Raw genomic sequence first — 20783 nt, forward strand, 5'->3', positions numbered from 1 at the left:
GGGACTGGAACTCGGGAGAGATTAGGAGTTAAAGTGTAATTTTACATTGTAAAATCATCAATATAGAGATTTAGATAATTGAATTCCTGGAAATATGTGTTTGTCAAGGCAGATGCCATGTAGATAATCTTCATTGTGATTAGGATACCTACATATATGTTTACCTAATTTTTTTTATAATATGAATTTAGGACTATTAATAAACAAGGACATCTTGTTTTATTTTTTGTTTTTTATTTATTTTATTTTCATTTATATTTTTATTTTTATTAACATTATTTAAAATAAAATTTATTTATTATTATATTGTGATTTTCTAAATGAGTGGTTTCAGAGTAATATTGATAATTGAACTCAACTTCCCTCCCTCCAATTGTATTTTGCTTTAAATTTTTTATTTATTTAAAAACCCTTACCTTCCACCCTAGAATCAATACTGCATAATTGTCCTAAGGCAGAAGAGTAGTAAGGGCTAGGCAAAGGGGGTTAAGTGATTTTTCCAGGGTCAGACAGCTAGGAAGTATCTGAGGCCAAATTTGAATCTAGGACCTTCCATCTCTAGACCTGGCTCTCAAGCCACATAGCTGCCCCCAATATTTTTTTATTTTAACAAGACAAGGATTTTGTGCTAGAGAATCTATATTTACTGTCCATACTTTTAGTGGGAGCATATCCTTTTGATTTCACTGACCTAATTTGGACTAGGTAGAGTGTAGCTGCTGAGTTTTGTTCTATATGATTATTGTTACTACTGTATATGGTGATCATCAGTAGCCTTTTGGTAAATACTTTACTGTTCTTGTATCAAGGTGAATAAGGATTTTGGTTCAATTTTCTCCACTCTTCTGCCGGGTGCCAATGCAATGCTTGCACCACCAGAGGGACAGACTGTTTTGGATGGTCTGGAGTTTAAAGTTGCCTTGGGAAATACCTGGAAAGAAAATCTAACTGAACTCAGTGGAGGTCAGAGGTAAAAGGTTTTTTTTCCTTTTATAATTTTTCTCATTATAAATTTAACATTCAGACACAAACAACATGGAATGAAGTCCCAAATAAAACTGTAAAATCTGAATTATTTACATTTTGATTTAAGAAAAGAATCGAAAGGAAACTTACAAGGTAAAAAGTATACTCACTGTGTTTACTTCCAGATTCTTTTCCTTGTACTTTGTATGTTGACATGCCAAAATTTACTGAGCCAGTATGTTTTATAGTAACATTTTCCTTTGCTTCTTAAAAATTTTTCTAATATATTATAGCTTTATATCCAAATATAATTTCTTTGTCTTTTGAATGTTACATCTACAGATGTTACATATTACTTAAAATGTTTGTTGGTAAATTACATTTTTAGTTCCTACGTATTTTCCTTAAATTTCTTAGTTTAACATTAATACATTTGATAAAAATAAGAGAAGGAATGATTGAAAGAAGCTTATTTTTTAAGTCTCAGCCATGTGAGAGATGATGTTCTAGCTAAAGGGTAGTTAGGGAATTTGATTCAATTAGTGGTATCTATGTGTAACTTTCAACTCTCAGAAAAAAGGATATATTGTATTTGTTGAACAAAATAAAATCCAAAAGATGTTTGGTAACATAGAGCATAAGGAATTTGACTAAAGAAAGATGTTTGAAAGATGTTGATAACTGAGAGATTTTGTCATTATCACATTGTTTCTTTTCAAAACACCTTGCTCTTATTCTCTTACAAAATGAAGAATATGGAATTGTTTTGCAAGGTAATTCATGTATAACTCAGATGGAATTGCTTGCCAGCTCCAGGAAAAGGGGAGGATGTAAGGGAGGGAGACAATTTAGATCACATAATTTTGGAAAACTTTTGTGGAAATGTATTAAATGTAATAAAGTAAAATAATTAAAATATCTTTATCAAAAAAATAAACACCTTATTCTTTCCCTAGATCCTACTTGACTTTAGCATCTTAATCCTAATCTGTTGGATGAGTAATATTGTTCTCAAGACTTAGAGAACATTAAAAAAATAAGAACCTTAGGGGAGAAGTTAAAACTTGGGTTTTATTGATAGCTGTTGATATGAAAAATGAAATTTCAATCCAAAAAGCTTTCTTTTGAATCAGACCTGAAAATAAAGAGTAATTTGTACAAACCAAAAGCAAAAATGAGGAAAATAAGAATTTTAATAATCATTAAACTTTGAAATTTGATATTCCAAGAGATCTTGTTGCTACCACTTTCTACCTTTATTATTTTGTATAATGACTGCCACCAGCCAATTCTTCCATTTGTATGGTTTCTTGGACAAAGGCACATTGGTTTCAGTATTTGAATAATTTAAAAGAAATAAAAGATTTTAACATTTTTCCTCCTATTCCTTTTTAAAAATAGGTCTTTAGTTGCTTTATCTTTAATATTATCCATGCTTCTCTTCAAACCGGCTCCAATTTATATCCTGGATGAGGTCGATGCGGCCCTTGACCTTTCTCACACCCAGAACATTGGACAAATGCTTCGCACTCATTTCACACATTCCCAGGTGAGACACTGAAATTCACCAAATCTTGATAAATAAGTTTATGGAATTTAGAGTCTCCCCATCTCATCCTTGCCAGAAATGCAAAGGCCCTTCACAGTCCTTATCCCTTTATACATTTGCTTGAGAACTTTGACCTGCTTCATATCTGATCTTGTTCGGTTCTTCCCTTCTTTGGTAACCCTTTCCCCCACTCTCCACCCCTAACCCGGCCTAGAGTCTCCCTGATTCCAGGCCCACTGTTCTGTTCACTATACTACCCAGTTGCCCCAGGGATGGAGTGATCACACCTTAAGAATGTTTTTAATGTTCATTCTGAAGTGTAAAACAGGGTTTTGAAATCTGTACAAACATTAGAACATTATAGAACATTATAGACATGATCTTTTTAGAGTTGTATTCAGAAGTGTTTCTCAATCCTTTTTTCTTCTTTTCAGTTTATTGTTGTGTCCTTGAAGGATGGGATGTTCAACAATGCAAATGTTCTGTTCAAGACCAAATTCGTGGATGGGGTTTCCACAGTGGCCAGATTTACTCAGTGTCAAAATGGAAAGAACATATCTTCACAGCAGAGAGGGGACAAGATAAAATCCAAGAGCAGGGTGCCTAAGTGATGAAATATGGATGTCCTGAAGTGCATTCATCCATCCCTTACATCCATCTTCTGTCTTTTTACTCTTAATGTTAATACCTTGGAACTTGAAGTTGAGTGTCCTGTCCTGTCTTGTACTTTTGTTTGTATGGAGTTGGGGAAATCCATGTTCCATTTCTTGTCTGTACTTTTCCTTATTTTTCTATTTATGATGCTCTCCATAACATTTAAAAAGTAGAGCATTCAAAGAATCCATCTGTGGCACTTTTGTGTTATAAATAGAACTATATAACTTAAGTGTCAGTGTTTTAAAACAACCTTTTCTATTTCTGACATGCTCATCTGGTAAATGAGCAGAGGGCTTCTGCTAGTTCAATAGCCAATGACTTGCTCTGATTTTAATCACTTGACTTGAGTTTTGTTTTTTTAAAAAAGAAAACCCAAGTGTATTATTGTGTTTTAATATCATGTATGTATACCTTTGTGAATATATTCTTAGCCAAGATTTTCTTTTAGGTTTATAAGATATGTTGAGTTTATAGATGCTAAATCCAAGCGCAAACCAGAATCAAGAGTAAATAGAAAACATAGACAAAGATAAGAAAAAAAGCTGCTAATGGATGTACTGCTGTAAAATAATTTTTATAAACAACAAGGAGGAAAATAGAACAGATTTCTGAAGATTGGAAACAAAGCCTTTTTTATTGTACAGCTTTTGTCACTTTTAATGTTTTTCATTTTGTTAATAAACCAATTTAAACATGGAAGTATGGTTTTCTTAGAACTGAAGTGTGAGAGAATAGAATTTTGCATTGTCCTTGGCTTACAGGAGTCAGTCTTATTCTGGTGGTCTTAAAAGTATTTGTTTTATAACAAGAAATAACTGATATTTACTTTTTAGCCTGTTATATATAATTTTATAACCGTTTAAGATTTCTTGGTTACTGGCTTTATTATAGAATTAGCCAAAAACATTATATATTTTGTAGAATTAGCCAAAAACACTAAGACTTGAAAACTCATTAAAGAAAGAAATTCTCTTTCAACAGCTTTCCTTTTAAGTAGGAACATCTTTCAATACATTTAATAACTTGCCATTCTGTCCAGAAACCCTAGAGTAGAATCAAAGGAGAAGGAAGTAGGAAAGGAAAAAGTATACAGCACTTGGCAGAGGATAATGATTGTGGTTGTAATTAGCAATTGGGGTTAGAATCTGAATTAACCCTAAAATTGCCTTTTATTATGATCTTGCAGAAAATCCTTACCTGAAGAGATAGAGTTAGATTTCTTACCTTTAAACCAGTTTTTAAGACCGAAGGCAACTAATCATTTCATTAGCTGGTGAATTTGCTAGCCTGCTTATTCATCTGTTTCATTTGTTTAGGCAGGTGAAACTAGAAGAAAAACTGCTACAACCAGCTATAGGATAAAGATCCAGAGTATTATGCCCTCTGCAGATTAGGGGAAAGCATAAGTGAAAAGAATAGTATGTTCAAGGAAAAAAAATTCAAATTGACTATGTGATCATAAAAAAAATTTTTAGTTTGTAAAAAGGATATATTGGAACAAAATTACTTTAGTCTTTTCTAGAAAATTATTTCTTTCACATTACTTTGAGCTTGAGTTCAAATCCAGCCTCCTACACTTCCCAGCTGTGTGACCCTGAGCAAGTCACTTGACCCCCATTGTCCACCCTTACCACTCTTCCACCTAGGAGCCAAAACACAGAAGTTAAGGGTTTAAAAAAAAAGACATTTTAAAAAACACTTAACATGCCTATTATCCGCTAGGCAGGGGAGGCACTGTCCTAGGTGCCAGGAGCTCATAAACTTGGTTTATACTTCTAGCAAAGCCTTTTGTGGCTCCCATTAAGTGACTGAACTCTGAAGGCAGGGGCAAAGTTGTTATTTCTCTTAGCAACTGCATAGTATTCTGCTCACTTAAATATTTAACCTGGAAAGCAGAGTCTTTGTTTTTCTTTGTTATCTCCAGCAATTAGCACCATGCCTGGTAAGTAAGTAGTAAGGCATTAATAAATGCTTGTTGACTTTCTCCATCTAAAAGAGGGAAAAGCATATTATTACACTCATTATTCATATTATTTTTGGTAATTGGGGTTTGTGTTCTTTTTCTGTTAAATCCATGAACATATTTAGACATCTGAACGTATATAGATAGCAGTGAGTCTAGGAAGGTTTTACATTTCGAAATCTCTTTGTTACACATTCATTTAAATAATAGATTGTATTTTTTGAATAAGTGCTAACATTGAAATTATAGTTTTTAGAGGCAGTTAGGTGGCTCAGTGGATTGAGAGCCAGGCCTGGAGATGGGAAGTCCTGGGTTCAAATCTAGTCTCAAATACTTCCTAGCTGTGTGACCCTTGGCAAGTCACTTGACTTTCATTGCTTAGCCCTTACTGCTCTTCTGCCTTGGAATACACAATATTGACTCTAAGATGGAAGGTGAGGGTTTAAAAAAAAACCCAAGAAATTATAGTTTTTGATTGTTTCAAGAAATAGAATCAGAGTGTATTATACTAAATAATTTAAATCAGAAAAGTTATTCTTTTACTCTATTTCTGCACTTCAGAGCTTTCTCCTTTCAGATTTGCTGTCACGGTAAAGGTTAAAAGAATCCACTAGAAAATGGAAAAAGTGATAAGAAAAAAACTTTTTTTTTTTCTGCCTCTCTTTATAACCCAAATAACAAACATTTAACTCTGAAAACTAGGTCATAGGCTAGCATTTGTTACCTTCTTAATCACTGGAACCATGTCAGACAACACCCAATTGAATCTTTAACAGCATTTTGTATACCTCTATTCATCCACACAGCTAGTATTTTATATTAATCAATCTCCTCATATGTTACTCTGAAAATAGATGGAATAATTTCATTTACACAATTTATTTGTAATTGACTCCAGTGTTATACTACTATAGGACCCATATGCCAGGGACATAAATGATAATTAGTAATTTTTTAGTTTTCAGGTTTAGATCAAATTTTCATCGAGAGAAATAATTACCTTTAGGCAGGGTGTGCTGATAAATGTTTAACATTAATAGGGGAAAATATATATAACATTCTTAAATTTCATCTGCATTATTAACATCTTTTCTATTACTTTAGTCTAGATAATAAACAGATCAGTGTGAAAGTCCCCTGTGTCAGATTCCAAGTTCTCTTGCAAGCCAGCCAGCCAAATCTGCTCTTTGCTAACTAAAATCTTTAATTTAGACATTCCTATAACAGTGATTACACCAAAAAATTCAACAATTGGTTCTGAACCAGTTGGTTCCAGTACATCTCTATCCATAAGTTACTACACTGTCACACTATGGAGGCAGCTTTTATTCTACAGCAGTGGTTCCCAAACTTTTTTGGCCTACTGCCCCCTTTCCAGAAAAAATATTACTTGGCGCCCCCTGGAAATTATGAAACTATTGAACTCAGAATAGAATATAATACAAAAAAAGTGTGGCCATCACCGCTTCCCTGGATCTCTGCAGCACCCACCAGGGGGCGGTAGCAGCCACTTTGGGAATCACTGTTCTAAAGGAGGAAAGAAAGGCTCCTTGTGAATTATTTTATTAAGTCAACTTTGATGAGAATTTATGCCATTCGAGAATCAATTGGAAGAAAACTTGGGGTAGGGTGGGGTGGAGCAGGTAGGATAGCTATTGTGAAGGGCTGTCACATGGAAAGTATATATTTGATTATGATCACAGAGGGCAAAACTAGGAGTCAGATTAGAGCTTGATGTAAGGAAAAACCTTCAAATTATAGTGATCCAAAAATTGGAATGGGCTGACTTGAAAGAGAGTGGTTACTCCACTAATAAAGGTCTTCAAGCAGAGGATGGAAGACTAATAGACGATTTTGTAGAGTTTTTCTGTTCTATAGGACAGACTAAATGAACTCTTGAGTCTGGCTTCTCTAAGACTTAATTATCACAAATGAAGCAACTTGGTACAGGGTGAAAGAGCATGGGCTATGTGCATTGGAGGAACTGTGTTCAAATCTCAGTTGTTATCTCTACCTGTGTAAAATTAGGTCACTTAACCTTGGGCCTCAGTTTTCCCAGCTAAAAAATGAGGTTGAATTATGTGACCTTTGGGATTCCCTTCAGCTCTAGATCTATGATCCTCTGATGTAGAAGGAATTCTACCAGCTGTAGCTGACTAGATTTAACTAGTTGACCCTCTGGGTCTCTTTCAACCTGGCAGTTCTTTAATTCTGTAGTATTTTCACTTGCATATAAGTGGAATCTTGAAGTGCTCTTTTTGTTGTTTCAGCCCTGCCCAACTCATTCGGACCTCATTTGGAATTTTCTTGGCAAAGATACTGGAGTACTTTGCCATTTCCTTCTTCAATTCATTTAATAGATGAGGAAATTAAGACAAATAGAATTAAGTGACTTGTCCAGGGCCACACAGCTAGTAAGAGTATTAGGCCAGATCTGAATCCAGGAAGATGAGTGTTCCTGACTTCAGGGCTGCCCCATGAGGTCCTCTACCAAGGTTCAATTCACATACCACAGTGATCCTGCATTCTCTAAGGCAATGACATCAGATGAAAAATGGTCTGACAAGTTCTATCCAGGTAGTAAGGTCCTGGTGATGGACTGCCATCTGAGACTCATCTGGCTAAAAGAGAAGTATAGCTTATCTTAAGGTTGACCACTAGGTGATGCATTCCTCATATTTTGCCCATGTTGGTGAATTGGATTTTTTTCCTTCTGTTTTGGGAAATCAGTCAATAGTAACAATTGCTGTGAGTGAAACATTGAGGACGCAGACATATAAAGTGACATTCCTAGCCTGCAAAGACCTTTGGTTGTTTGGAAAAATTTAATACTTTTTATTGATATATTTGAACACAATTGGCACTACCCATTAAATAAATCAAATAAAAGACATCTTTAAAGACCATTTTAAACAGAGTTTGGCCTTGATTCTTTCATTACTTTTGTAATTGACTATGAACAGAAAGTAAGAATGGATGTTCTTTAACGGTTTAAAAAGAAATCTTACTGTTTTTTTTTTTTGTTCTTATATTGCTATTTGTAAGTTTACATTTACATTTTCTTCACTTTAAAATTGAACTTAATACTGACATAGCATGTAAATTGTAATGATATAACTTCATTTTTAGGCTATTTTCATTCACATTTCAGTTACAAAAATGAATTATATATACACATGTAAATATATTTATGTATTTTCCTCTGTATTCTTTCCTTTTGCTTTTCCCAGGAGGCTATAACAAAGAATTTTTAAAGAAAAAAATAAAAACTCACCAATGGGGCCAAGTAAGGTGGCTCAGTGGATTGAGAGCCAGGCCTAGATTGATGGGAGATCCTGGGCTCAAGTATGGCCTCAGACACTTCCTAGCTGTATGACCCTGGGCAAGTCACTTAACCCCCATTGCCTACCCCTTACTGCTCTTCTACCTTAGAACCAATATACAGTATTGATTTTAAGATGGAAGGTAAGGGTTTAAAATAAACCTGATAAATATATTGGAAAAAAAAATGACTATTTGTATTGTTCTTCTTCTGTAAATGAGTTGGGAGAGGTGTCTTTTTATATATCTTTTTTGGGTTCATGTTTGTTTTTTAAAATTTTGATTGTTTTGTAGTCATTGTCCTTTCTATACATTGTTTTAGTCATTGTATATATTTTGTTGACTCTGCTTACTTTGCATCAGTTCCTGACTTTATTTATCTATTTTCATCATAATCATTGTTTCTTTTTTAAAAAATCTTTACTTTTTCTCTTAGAAGCACTAGGCAATTGGAGTTTAGTGACTTGCCTGAGGTCTAGGAAGTGTATGAGACTAGGTTTGAGCCTTGATCCTCCTAACTCGCAAGTCTGGTGCTCTATCCACTGTGCTACCCACCAGCCCCTTTTGTTTCTTATAGCACAGTAATATTTCATTACATTCATGTACCATAATTTGTCTAGCCATTTTCTTTTGTTCTTTTTAAAAGTTTTATATTTTTTTATTGATTAATTTTTCTTGAATCCAGTCAGCCCTGTTTACCAAATACTCCACTCCATTACATTCTTCCAAAATAATTAAGCAAAAGGATCCTAAAGAGAGTGGTTAATAGTGAATGTCATTTCTTATCTTTGTAGTTTGCTGTCAGCAGAAAGGAAGGGTGGGTTTTAAGTTCAATCATTTGCTATTAGGATTGACCTCATGTGCCTGGTCACCTTTGGAATAATTGGCAAGCACACAGAAAAGGAGAAGAAAAGGCAGCAGGGCATTAATACATTGTTCATAGCCTATGGCTTTGAAATGTTCTTCCTCCCATAACTGCTGGACCACATCTTTCCAAGTTTCCATTTTAAATGTTTCTTTACCCATTCTGCCTTCATGGTTCTGGGAAAAAAACGGCCCTCTTGAGGCTGATCTAGTTTCCAGCAAAGAAACCTCGTACTTAAAGTGCTTTAGAGAAGCCCAGGAAGGGAGTATAAAAGAAGTTACAACATGGTTAGGAAAGCAATGATTTATCCAGGGCCAGAACTACCTTGTGGGGTGGAGATGAGGAGAGCTGGATTCCTCTTCCCTGATCTATGGAATGGCAGGCTAGCTACCTTGGCCAGCCTGAGCTGTCATTCTTCAGGGTCCCATGACTCCTGTGGGTTAGGTCCACTATATACCAATTTGAAAGAAGATGATGCCTATGAGTGAGTGGTTTTAAAACTGAAGACATGATTGGTTTCTTCCACACATTTCAATTGCCACACTTGTCAGCAAAGGCTTTTCAAATAAATGATTCATATTCAGAAGCTATTTATTAAAGGATGCTATATAGTCCAGCCAAACCTGGCATCAGGTGGACTGGAATTGGGAAGCAGGGGGAGGGGCCTGTGATTCTTCAAATCTGTATCCAGATAGGTGATAGTGTGGCAGCCCTCTAGGGATGGCTCTTGTTTTTCTATTTTTACACAGAAAAAGACCTTCTCTAATGGGCCTTAGGAATACCCAGAGAGTTTTTGAGCTGGCTTGGACTGGCACAGGAGAGCCAATTGTTCAATTCTTTTTTTTTTTTTAATAGAATATTGGTTGACTTTATTTTTAATTTTTAAAATTTTTATTTAGAATATTTTTCCATAGCTACATGATTCATAATCCCCCTCTCCCCCACTTTCTCCTTCCCACTCCCAAAAACGACAAGCAGTTCCACTGGCCTGTACATATGTCATTGTTCAAAACATTTCTATGTTATTTGTATTTACAGTAGAGTGATCCTTTAACATCAAAACCCTAATCACATCCCTATCACACTACATGATCAAGCATATATTTTTCTATTCATTTCTGATTCCACAGTTCTTTTCTCTGGATGTGGATAGCATTCTTTCTCACAAATTCCTCTGGATTGTCCTGGGTCATTGCATTGCTGCTAGTAGAAAAGTCTATTACATTCGATTGTGCCATAATATATCAGTCTCTGTGTACAATGTTCTCCTGGTTCTGCTCCTTTCACTGTATCAATTCCTGGAGGTCTTTCCAGTTCACATGGAATTCCAACCATTTCTTTATTCCTTTTAGCATAATAATATTCCATCACCAACATTTACCACAATTTATTCAGCCATTCGTCCCCCTTATTTCCCAATTTTTTGCTACCACAAAGAGTGTAGTTATGAATATTTTTGCAAAAGTCTTTTTCCTTATTATTTCATTGGGGTACAAACCCAGTAGTGGTATGGCTGGATCAAAAGGCAGGCAGTCTTTTAAAGCCCTTTGTGCATAGTTCCAAATTGCCCTCCAGAATGGTTGGACAATTCACAACTCCACCAGCAATGCATTAGTGGCTCAGTTTTGCCAGATACCTTACAACGTTTATCATTTTACTTTGCTGTGTAACAATAAAAAGGGCCCCATTCAGGAATTGATGTTGGTAGAAGGGAGAGAGAGAGAGAAATAGAGAAATAGAGAGAGAGAGAGAGAGAGAGAGAGAGAGAGAGAGAGAGAGAGGGAGGGAGGGAGGGAGGGTCTATGTGGTGACTCCTCCAGCACTCCCCTGAGTTGAATTCACACTGGGAAACTTTAAGGAGGTGTCACCCCAAAACTGGGTGACCTAGATGATTGTGCTGCCCCTCAAGAGTTGGGGGCAACGCTTCCCTACAAGAGGAAGTATATGGTACCCCAAACCAATCCTGAATAAGGATGGAGTTCCCTCAAACCTCCCTTGAGGTCTATTATTTTCACAGTAGGTGGTCTGGCTCAAAGATGAAGGCTGCCAGACCAAGCTGTGGTTCCTCTTTCCCTTATTGTCTCTCAGGCACACTGGAACACTATCTGACTGTTAAATGGCTTTTATTATTCACAAATCAGTGATTGAAGGAAGGGGTGAAGGGCAGAGGGATTTTGGGGGGTGCCCTCTTTGCTATTCCTATGGGTTTGTCACAGGCAGGAACCCTAGTGGTTCCAACTCCTAAGCTCCCTGCCCCCACACTTCCTCTTCTATTTCTATTTTCTATTTCTATCCTTTCCTATAATTGTAAGCTTTGACTGAAAAGGGTCTCTTAGCAAGGATGGGCAATGGGTAAAGGAGACTAAAAGATTGCTCCCAATGGAGTCCAAAATCTTAGCTGACTAGATGGTTGTAGTCTTGAAGGGTGAGTTGTGATGAAATGCTGTGATCAGGGAATCTGGGTTTCAATTTCCAAGAGAAAGATCCTCAGGAAGCCCACCAGACCGGATCAGAACTGGATTGTCTCCCTCTTCACTCCTCCCAACCCTCAGCCCAAAGACCCCCTCTTCCTTCTCCTCCTGGGAGAAATTCCTCAGAATCCTCCTGGTTTCAATTATCAGCAACTGCCATCACCTGCCTTTTCCTCCTTTGGTTCCATCTCCTTTGCATAAAATCCCATCCTTACAGCTATCATATTGGCCAGTCTGCTAGGTGTGAGGTGGTAAAACAACCAGAGTTATTTTAATTTGCATTTCTCTAATTAGGAGGAATTTAGAACGCTTTTTCATGTGCTTATTGATAGTTTTGATTACATCATGAGAAAACTGCCTATTCCTGTCCCTTGACCATTTGTGAATTGGGGAATGGCTTGATTTTTTGTTTGACTTAGTTCCTTATATATTTGGGAAATTAAACCTTTGTCAGAGTTTTGTTATAAAAATGTTCTCCCAATTAGATGCTTTCCTTCTAATTTTGGTTGCATTGGTTTTGTTTTTATAATTGTTCAATTCTTAGGATGAGTATTTTACACTTTGGAAATCAGTAAATGCTACAAGTCAGGATTTGCTTTGTTGTCTAGATTTAAGAAAGTGATGGAGAAAATGTTAATAATGTAGATTAAACTCAAAAGCAAATTGTGTATACATTTCCCCATCCCTGGCATCTCATTGTCAAACATTTACCTCTCCTTTTCACGTATTCTAAGATTGTGATTGGGCATGAGCAAGACATTATTGGTTACCTCCTCTTCCAGATATATTCTTTGGGATTCTGAAGTACAGTAATTGATTGAAGGAGATGAGAATATGGGATTGGAATGTTTCATGCTTTACTAGAGGTTGGTGAACAAGGGGGAACATGAAGGATCTTATCTATGATTGCAGGTTCAATGGGCCTATTTAGGCTAATGCATCTATAAGGTTATAATTGGAGAAATGGGAAGCCTTGATTGGCTTTCGAGATGAAAATAAAGGAAATCAAGGACTAATTTAAATGACCTACATATTACAGGATAGTAGCCAATTAATATGGACAGGGGTCTTTAGATGGGGTTGCCTCTAAATTGCCTGGCTAGTTCCAAGAGGATGGTCTTGGGTTATCCCTGCAAGTGAGGATCAAGACCTTCTGATGGAAGTACTTATAGACTTTCTCTTTGGGGATTTGACAAATGAATGCTAACTCAGATTACATAGGAAGGGGAGGGAGATAATTTTTGAAATACAAAGAACCTAATGAGGAAAAAGGCCTCAGTTATAAATATGACTGCATATAAAAGGGACTGTGAATACTTATATTTTATAGTAAGCAATATTAATTCATTTACATTTCCCAAAGGAAAGATAGTACTTATAGCTGCAAAATTCTAAAAAGCAAACATATTCCTATACACATCATATAAAACTCCACAAGCCAGATAAAATAAACCATTAGATCAGAGTTTAACATAATATTACATTCATGTACCAGAATTTGTATAGCCATCCTCCTACCCCCATCAATACATGCCAATTTTATTCCCAGTTTTTTTTTTTTTTGCTACAGTATAAAAACTGTGGCTACAGATATTTTAGAGTATATGGGGTCTTTCTGTCTTTTGACCTTTTTGTGGTATATGCCTTGTGGTTAGATCTGGATCAAAGGGCAAAACAGTTTTAGTTAATTAGCAAAAGGGAAAGGGAATAAGCATTTCTATAGCATCTACTATGTGTCAGACCCTGTACTAAAAGCTGTTTACAAACATCTTATTTGATCCTCACAACCATCCTTTAAGATGCTTTTATCATCCCCATTTTACAGTTGAAACTGAAGCAAATAGGTTTAAATTTGCTTCAATTTCCTCCACTGTAAAACTGAAAAAGACTTCCAGAATCACACAGTGAGTAAATTTCTTGACTTGGATTTGAACTTGGATCTTCTTAACTTTAGATTTAATGCTTTCTCCACTATACCACCAGTTCCCCTTAATAATTAGCATAATTTCAAATTGCTTTAGAGGAGGTTTGGATCAATTCACAGTTCTTCCAGTAATGCATTAGTCTATCTGCTTCCTACAAAGACAGTTTAGTACAGTAGATAGGATTTTGGATATGAAGTCAGGGGACTCGGGTTCGAATATTGCCTCTGCCATTTTGTGTGATTTGGACCTCAGTTTCTTCATCCATAAAAGGAAGGTGTTGGACCTGATGACTTCTAAAGTCCTTTCTAGTTCCGAATGTAAGATTGTGTGGTCCCTCTGTCATTGACTGTCTTTTCCATTTAATATCCAAGGCAATCACGATGAAATGTAAATGGTTGATAACATAGGAAATGGAAGGGAAAAAAGGAGGCCACAGGATACAGAGACAGTGACAACAGAGTAAACCCTGGTATGATTATTTGTTGTTGTAGTTTTACATTCAAGAAAATGCTTTAGGGTTAGGAAGTGAAGAGTAAGGTGTGGGCCATCAGTATTTGCACCATCTGGTTTCAGGACCATGCTGATGGAGATGCTTCCTTCCCTTTTTTCAGCCTGACCAAACATGTGTGGGAGGAGGGAGGAGACCAGCTGGAAGCAGGATAAACACTGTCATTTTATTTTCTGAACTAATTTTTATTGCTTTTTCGCTGAAAGTTGCTCTTTACTCCAAAAGACCACAGATGTTGAAAATAGGGTAGAAAAATCCCTATTCAAATAAAAAATAGTCTGTGGACTATAGAAACTGCCTGTGTGTTGGGAGGACCAGGAATTCCTCTTATGGCAGAATAATAAGATGAAGATTTCCTCTTTTTTTGTTTGTGATCGGAAAATCTGATCAATCAATCAATCAATAAACATTTATTAAGTACCTACTATGTGCCAGGCATTATGCTAAGAGCTGGTGATAATTAAAAAAAAAAAAGCAAAAGACAGATACTGCTTTCAAGGAGGTTACAAGTGATATTTTAATATGGAAATCTGGCAAGTTATTTAGGGGAAATTATATCTAATCATTTGTCATCTTGTTGTTTCTACTTCAACAACATGCCTTTTAGCAATTCTCTCCACTCACATACCTACCTGCCACCTGGCCTTGTCACCTCTCTTTTGCACCATTACAATAGCTTCCTAATGGTTCTGTGTCCAGCCTTCATTCAACTTCCAAAGTGATCTTTCTTTTTTAAAAATAAAAAAATGAAATCCTCTTACCTTCTGCATTAGTATCAGTTCTAAGGCAGAAGAGCTCAAGTGCCAGGCTATCTGGGTTAAGTGACTTGCTCAGGGTCATACAGCTAGGAAGTGTCTGAGGTCAGATTTGAACCCAGGTCCTCCCAATTCCAGACCTGGTGCTCTATGCCACGTAACTACCCCAAAAGTGATCTTCCTTAAAGGTCGATGTCCCCTCCTCAACAAATTCCAGTGGCTCCCTATTACTTTGATAACCAAATAATAAAATTCTCCATTTGGCATTTAAAGTTCCTTACAACCTGATTCTTTCCTATTCCCCTCTACACACTCTAAAACAGTGATTCCCAAAGTGGGTGCTACCACCCCCTGGTGGGTGCTGCAGCAATCCAGGGAAGTGGTGATGGCCACACTTTTTTTTGTATTACATTCTATTCTGAGTTCAATAAATAGTTTCATAATTTCCAGGAGGCATTAAGTAATATTTTTTTCTGGAAAAGGGGTGGTAGGCCAAAAAAGTTTGGGAACCACTGCTCTAAAGTCTAACCACTCTGACCTACTTGCTTTTCCTGATCCAGGAAAACCCTTTCCTGGCTGTGCCTTTTCCCTGGCTGACCCCAGTGTTTGGATTGTCTTCTCCCCTTCTTTTCTGGCTTCCTTCAGGATTCAGCTCAAATTCCACCTTCTGGAAGAGGCTTTTCAATGGTTTCTTCTTCATCAGTTCCCCCAGTGCTTTCCATCTACTCTGTATGTATCTTGTATGTAAGTTATTTACATGTTGTCTTCCCCATGAGAATGTGAGCTCTGTAAGGGCTGGGGCCAACATTTTGCTTTTTGTTGTGTCCCCAATGCTTAACACTGTTCAGAGCAAGAGCTTAACAAATGCTTGTTAGCTGACTGAGTCAACCCTCTGAATCAATCAACCCTTAAACATTTATTAAGCATCTACTATTGAGCCTACACTGAATGAAGCAGTGGGCATAAAAAGGAGACAAAAGACAGTTTCTTTCCTCCAGGATCTTACATTTCTTTTTTTTAAAATTATTTTAAAATTAATTTTATTGACATCCTTTGTATTTTTATTACTGCCTTTCCCCACTGTAACTATGTATCACCCCTTCCCTAACCTTCTGAAGCATATATTCTCCATGCTTTCTCCTACTTTTGGAAGTAGGAGAAACACTGGATCTGAGTACATGCTTTGACAGTCAAGTTGGGACTGAGTTCCCCTTTCAGCAGTATCTGCTTGTATGCATTGGAAATTCCCACTGAGGACAAAAAGTCCTGTATGAACAAAACTATTTTTACATTTAATTTTTATTTCATTTTTTCCCTCAATTACATGTAAACAAAAATGTTCAGGAAATTATCCAAGAAAACTGCCCCAACATCCTTTTTTTCTTTTTTCTTTTTTTTAAATTTTTAATATTAAAAAACCCTTCATCCCTCGCCCTCCTCCTACCCCTGGCCAATGTGCATTTCCACTGGTTTTAACATGTGTCATTGATCAACACCTATTTCCGAATTGTTGATCATTACATTAGTGTAGTAGTTTCGAATCAAAATCCCCAATCATGTCTTCCTCAACCCATGTGTTCAAGCAGCTCCTTTTCTTCTGTGTTTCCACTCCTGGAATTCTTCCTCTGAATGTGGGTAGTGTTCTTTTCCCTAAATCCCTCAGATTTGTCCTGATGCCCCAACATTCTTGAACAAGAAGGAATCCACAGATCACCTCCTGCATTTAATCCCCAATTGACAATGCCCAGGAATGTTATAGCCAAATTCAAGAACTGCCAGACCAAGGAAAAGATACTACAAGCTTCTAAGAAGAAACCATTCAGATAGCATGGAACTACAGTTAGGATAACACAGGACCTGGCTGCATCCACTCTGAAGGGCCAGAAGGCATGGAATATTCATGATATTTCAGAAAGCAAGGGAACTGGTTCTACAACCAAGAATCAACTACCCAGCAAAATCAACTATATTCTTGCAGGGGAAAGTATGGTCATTAATAAAATAGAAGACTTCCAAGCATTCCTAAAGAAAAGACCTGACTTAAACAGAAAATTTGATGCCCAAACACAGAAATCAAGAGAATCACTAAGAGGTAATTAAGAAAGGGAGAAAAAAATTTTTTTAAGGGACCCAATAAGTTAAACTGATTTGTATTCCTGTAAGAAAAGATGATATTGGTAACTCTTAAAAATTGTTATTATCATCAGAATAGCTAGAAGAAGCATACTTAGAGGGTACAGTGACAAATTGTATAGGATGATACGTCAAAAAAAATTAAAAACTAGGGGTAAAAAAGAGAATACTAAGAGAAATGGGAAAAGTGATAAAATGGGATAAATATATATTGCATAAAGAAGTGCATGGGGGGAGGTGGGGAGAAGACCAATACAATGGAAGGGCAAAAGAGGCTGGAGACAGGCTCCAAAATTTTTTTAATTATTACAGTGGGAAGGGTCAGAAAGGTTCAAATGGAAGGAAACCTCCAACTCCAAATTCAATCATCATCATCATCATCATCAACACCATCAACATCTAACTTTCCATCTTTTCCTGGCCCAGGTACCTAATAGCATACTTTTCAGAGTACTGAATGAGAGCTGTAAGAAGGGAAATTATATATATATATATATATATATGGTGTGGTTGCCAGGAATCAATTAGATTTAGAATGATTCCATAATTAAAATAGATCCAAGTCAGGATGGCTTTCATGGAAGTTTATTTACAATTAGGAAGGTTGAAGGTAGGGAAAGAGAGAGAGAAAAACTCTGGTTCGGACCAGGTGAGAGTTAAGAGATTAATTAAATAGGCCACTAGCTACAAGGCCTTAGCAATTAGAGAGGCAAAGAAGCCTCCTTGAAGTAGACTCTAGAAATGCCAAGGTAAGCAAAAGGAAGTCAGCCTAACTTGCCCACGTGACAATTCAGAGGGGAAGCTGCCTGAGGTCTCAGCTGAGTTCCTTCAGCACCAAGTCCAAAGCACGAACTGCCTCAACAGGAAGATACCATCATATTTGAAGGATAGCATCTTTCGTCACTTCCTGGACCCACCTCTAATTTAAGTGGACAAATGGCAGCCTCAATACTGTTTTGGACTGCCCAAAGGGCAATCCCTTGTTCTTGGTTTGTTACTTATTGTCACGTGTGGGTAACTCATCTTCCCTCCCCACTAAGGAAGGTGGGGATGACATTATCTCTGGTGGCTAAAGTTTTAACTATGAATGGGGGGTGAGCTAATTCCATTTACACAGAGTCCAAAGCCTAAACTCTAGGGTTGAGTGCTACTATGTGTTCTTTGGGAGTAAAAAGAAAGCCTTCTTTTTCCTGGACTCAGTTTCCTCATTTATGTATGAGTGAAGCTTACCTGGACTATGCATTAAGTTAATCAATGAAACCAAAGAATAAACCAGATCTAAACAAGGGGAAAAAAAGAAATGAAGTACTGGAAACTAAAGGGGTGCCCATCAAATTGGGAATGGCTGAACTAAAGTTAATATATAAATCCAATGGAATACTAGTATGTTTTCAGAAGTGAGGGAAGTGGTTCCAGAGAAACCTTGAAGAACTTCTATGAACTGATTGATGCACAGTGAAGTGAGCAGAATCAGAACAATTTGTACTATAACATCAACTTTGTTTTTTTGTTTTTATTATTTTAATGAAAAAAAATATTTTTCCATGTTTCCATGATTCATTTTCTTTCCCTCCCCCCTCCTGGAACCAATAAGCACTTCCACTGGGTATAATACTGGGTATAATATCAACTTGTAAAAACAAAGTGTTTTGAAAGACTTAAGAACTCTGATCAACTATGTTTCCAGAGAATTCCTGATGAGAAGTACAACCATCTCCTGTCAGAGAGATGATGAACATTGTAATATGCAGAGTGGAGCACATCGTTGAATAGAGCCAACTTGGGAATTTGTTTTTCTTTGCTATACATATTTGTTATACGAGTTTTATTTTTCTTTTTTCCCTCAAGGCAGGGATAGGGGCAATGTGAAGGGAAGGAAAAATGCTTAATAACCAAAAAGTTTTAATGTGTAAAGCCATTTTCAAAGAAAGAAAGTTGTTCCTCCTTTATAATAAAGAAGAAAAAGAAAATTCAGCAACACTAGTTAACATACCCTATTCATGGTCTTTTACCTCTACAAAGGATTGGTAGATGCTATGGCATTTCTAGCATTTCTAAATTTGAGTACCATATACGATTATACTGTTTAGCTAAAGGCTACCACCAATCCCATTTTCTCTCCACCCACATAATTTTGTGTAGGAAAATCATTTTCCGTAGTGTCTCCAGCAACAAAGAAAGAGAGGAGGAGGATGGAAACCATCTGAGATCTCCTCTTTAAATGCTGCTATTTCACTTTTATTATGTGTATTCTGTTATTTTCCATAATCATTGTTTCCCCTCTTTATTTCCTGGGCAGGGGGATATTTGTGCCACTGTTCTGTGTGTCAGTCTTTCCATAGTAATTTGGAAGCACTGAATGGGCCTAGTGGTTCCTCATCAGGTTTCCCATTTTTCATTATAGGATTTTTTGCCATAGCTGGACAAAAACTCTTTCCAAAGTTATGTAGACCAGTGGTATCACACTCAAATAGAAATGGGAACCTCTAACCCATACATAAGGATCTCTGTCGGCTGCATATTGACTTAGTTTAAAAATGTAGTATTATCTGTTTGTATTTTTATTTATTTTGTTAAATATTTCTTAATTACATTTTAATCTGGTTCAGACCTTGAAGTGTTGTGGACTGTCCAGAGTCTGTAGACTCCTGTGATGTAGACCTTTACTGATGTTAGTGACTAGGGAAAAAAGAAGCAGCATTTCATAAATCATACTCTCCTTTCATAGTAGAAATTTTTAAAAAATAGGTTTTTAATTTTAATCTGGGAGTTATGACACCTTTCTTTTTTTCTTAAAACAAATTTTTTTAATTAAAAAAAAAAAAACCTTATCCTTATTCTAAGCCAGAAGAGCAGGAAGAAGGAGTAGGCAATGAGGGCTAAGTGACTTGCTTAGGGTCACTCAGCTAGAAAGTTTTTGAGGTCATATTTGAACCCAGGACCTCTCATCTCTAGACCTGGCTCTCAAATCACTGAGCCTCCTAGTTGCCCCCTTTCTTTTCTTTTTTAAAAAAATTCTTTATCTCCTGTCTTAGAATCAATACTAAATGTTGGCTCTAAGGCAGAAGAGTGGTTAGGTCTAGCCAACTGGGGTTAAGTGACTTGCTTTGGGTCACACAGCTAGGAAGTATCTCAGGCCAGATTTGAAGACCCCTGGCCTGGCCCTCTGCCACTGTGCTACCTAGCTGGCCCCCTCTCTTTCAGTGAGATTACAATGCATGACATTACGAGGAACCTTAGAAAGAGATTTTTAAAGCCTTTCTGTGAGCTCATTAGATGACTTATAATTTTATCACTCTTGGAGAGAGAAACTGGTGGGACTGACCAGTCTTTGTACTAACAATGAGTGTTACAAAAGCAGAGGATTCTAGAAATAGAAGGAAGACCAAGATCTTTTGATCCAAAGTTTAAGCAGGTCAGTGTCTAACATCCAGACAGGGAGTTGTTGATTATATTTATGAAAATATCCAGGGACCAAGACTCCACATATTTCATTCACCTTGGAGGTTAAGAGAGTCTTCTTTATATTCCACTTGAATTTTTCTCATCTTTCTTTAAACAATTTTCTCTTTTTCTATTATGATAGAATAAGGACCTCTTGGGCATACAGGATTGAGATAGAATTAGGTTCAATCAGGAAGAAGAGGGAACTTGGAATCCTATCTCTCTC

The 20783-nt window shown here is 36.6% G+C and overlaps 1 protein-coding gene across 1 annotated transcript in view; it reads left to right on the forward strand.

The window, feature by feature from the left end:
• Positions 1–3126, forward strand: part of SMC2 (structural maintenance of chromosomes 2) — a 49192-nt gene extending 46066 nt beyond the window's left edge. The window contains exons 24-26 of the mRNA XM_044657346.1: positions 810–970; positions 2368–2515; positions 2950–3126. Of these exons, the coding sequence (XP_044513281.1) occupies positions 810–970; positions 2368–2515; positions 2950–3126 (486 nt within the window). The remainder of the gene's footprint in view (positions 1–809; positions 971–2367; positions 2516–2949) is intronic.
• The last annotated feature ends 17657 nt before the right edge of the window (positions 3127–20783 follow it).

Source organism: Gracilinanus agilis, chromosome 1, assembly GCF_016433145.1.
Source record: "Gracilinanus agilis isolate LMUSP501 chromosome 1, AgileGrace, whole genome shotgun sequence".
Taxonomy (NCBI): domain Eukaryota; kingdom Metazoa; phylum Chordata; class Mammalia; order Didelphimorphia; family Didelphidae; genus Gracilinanus; species Gracilinanus agilis.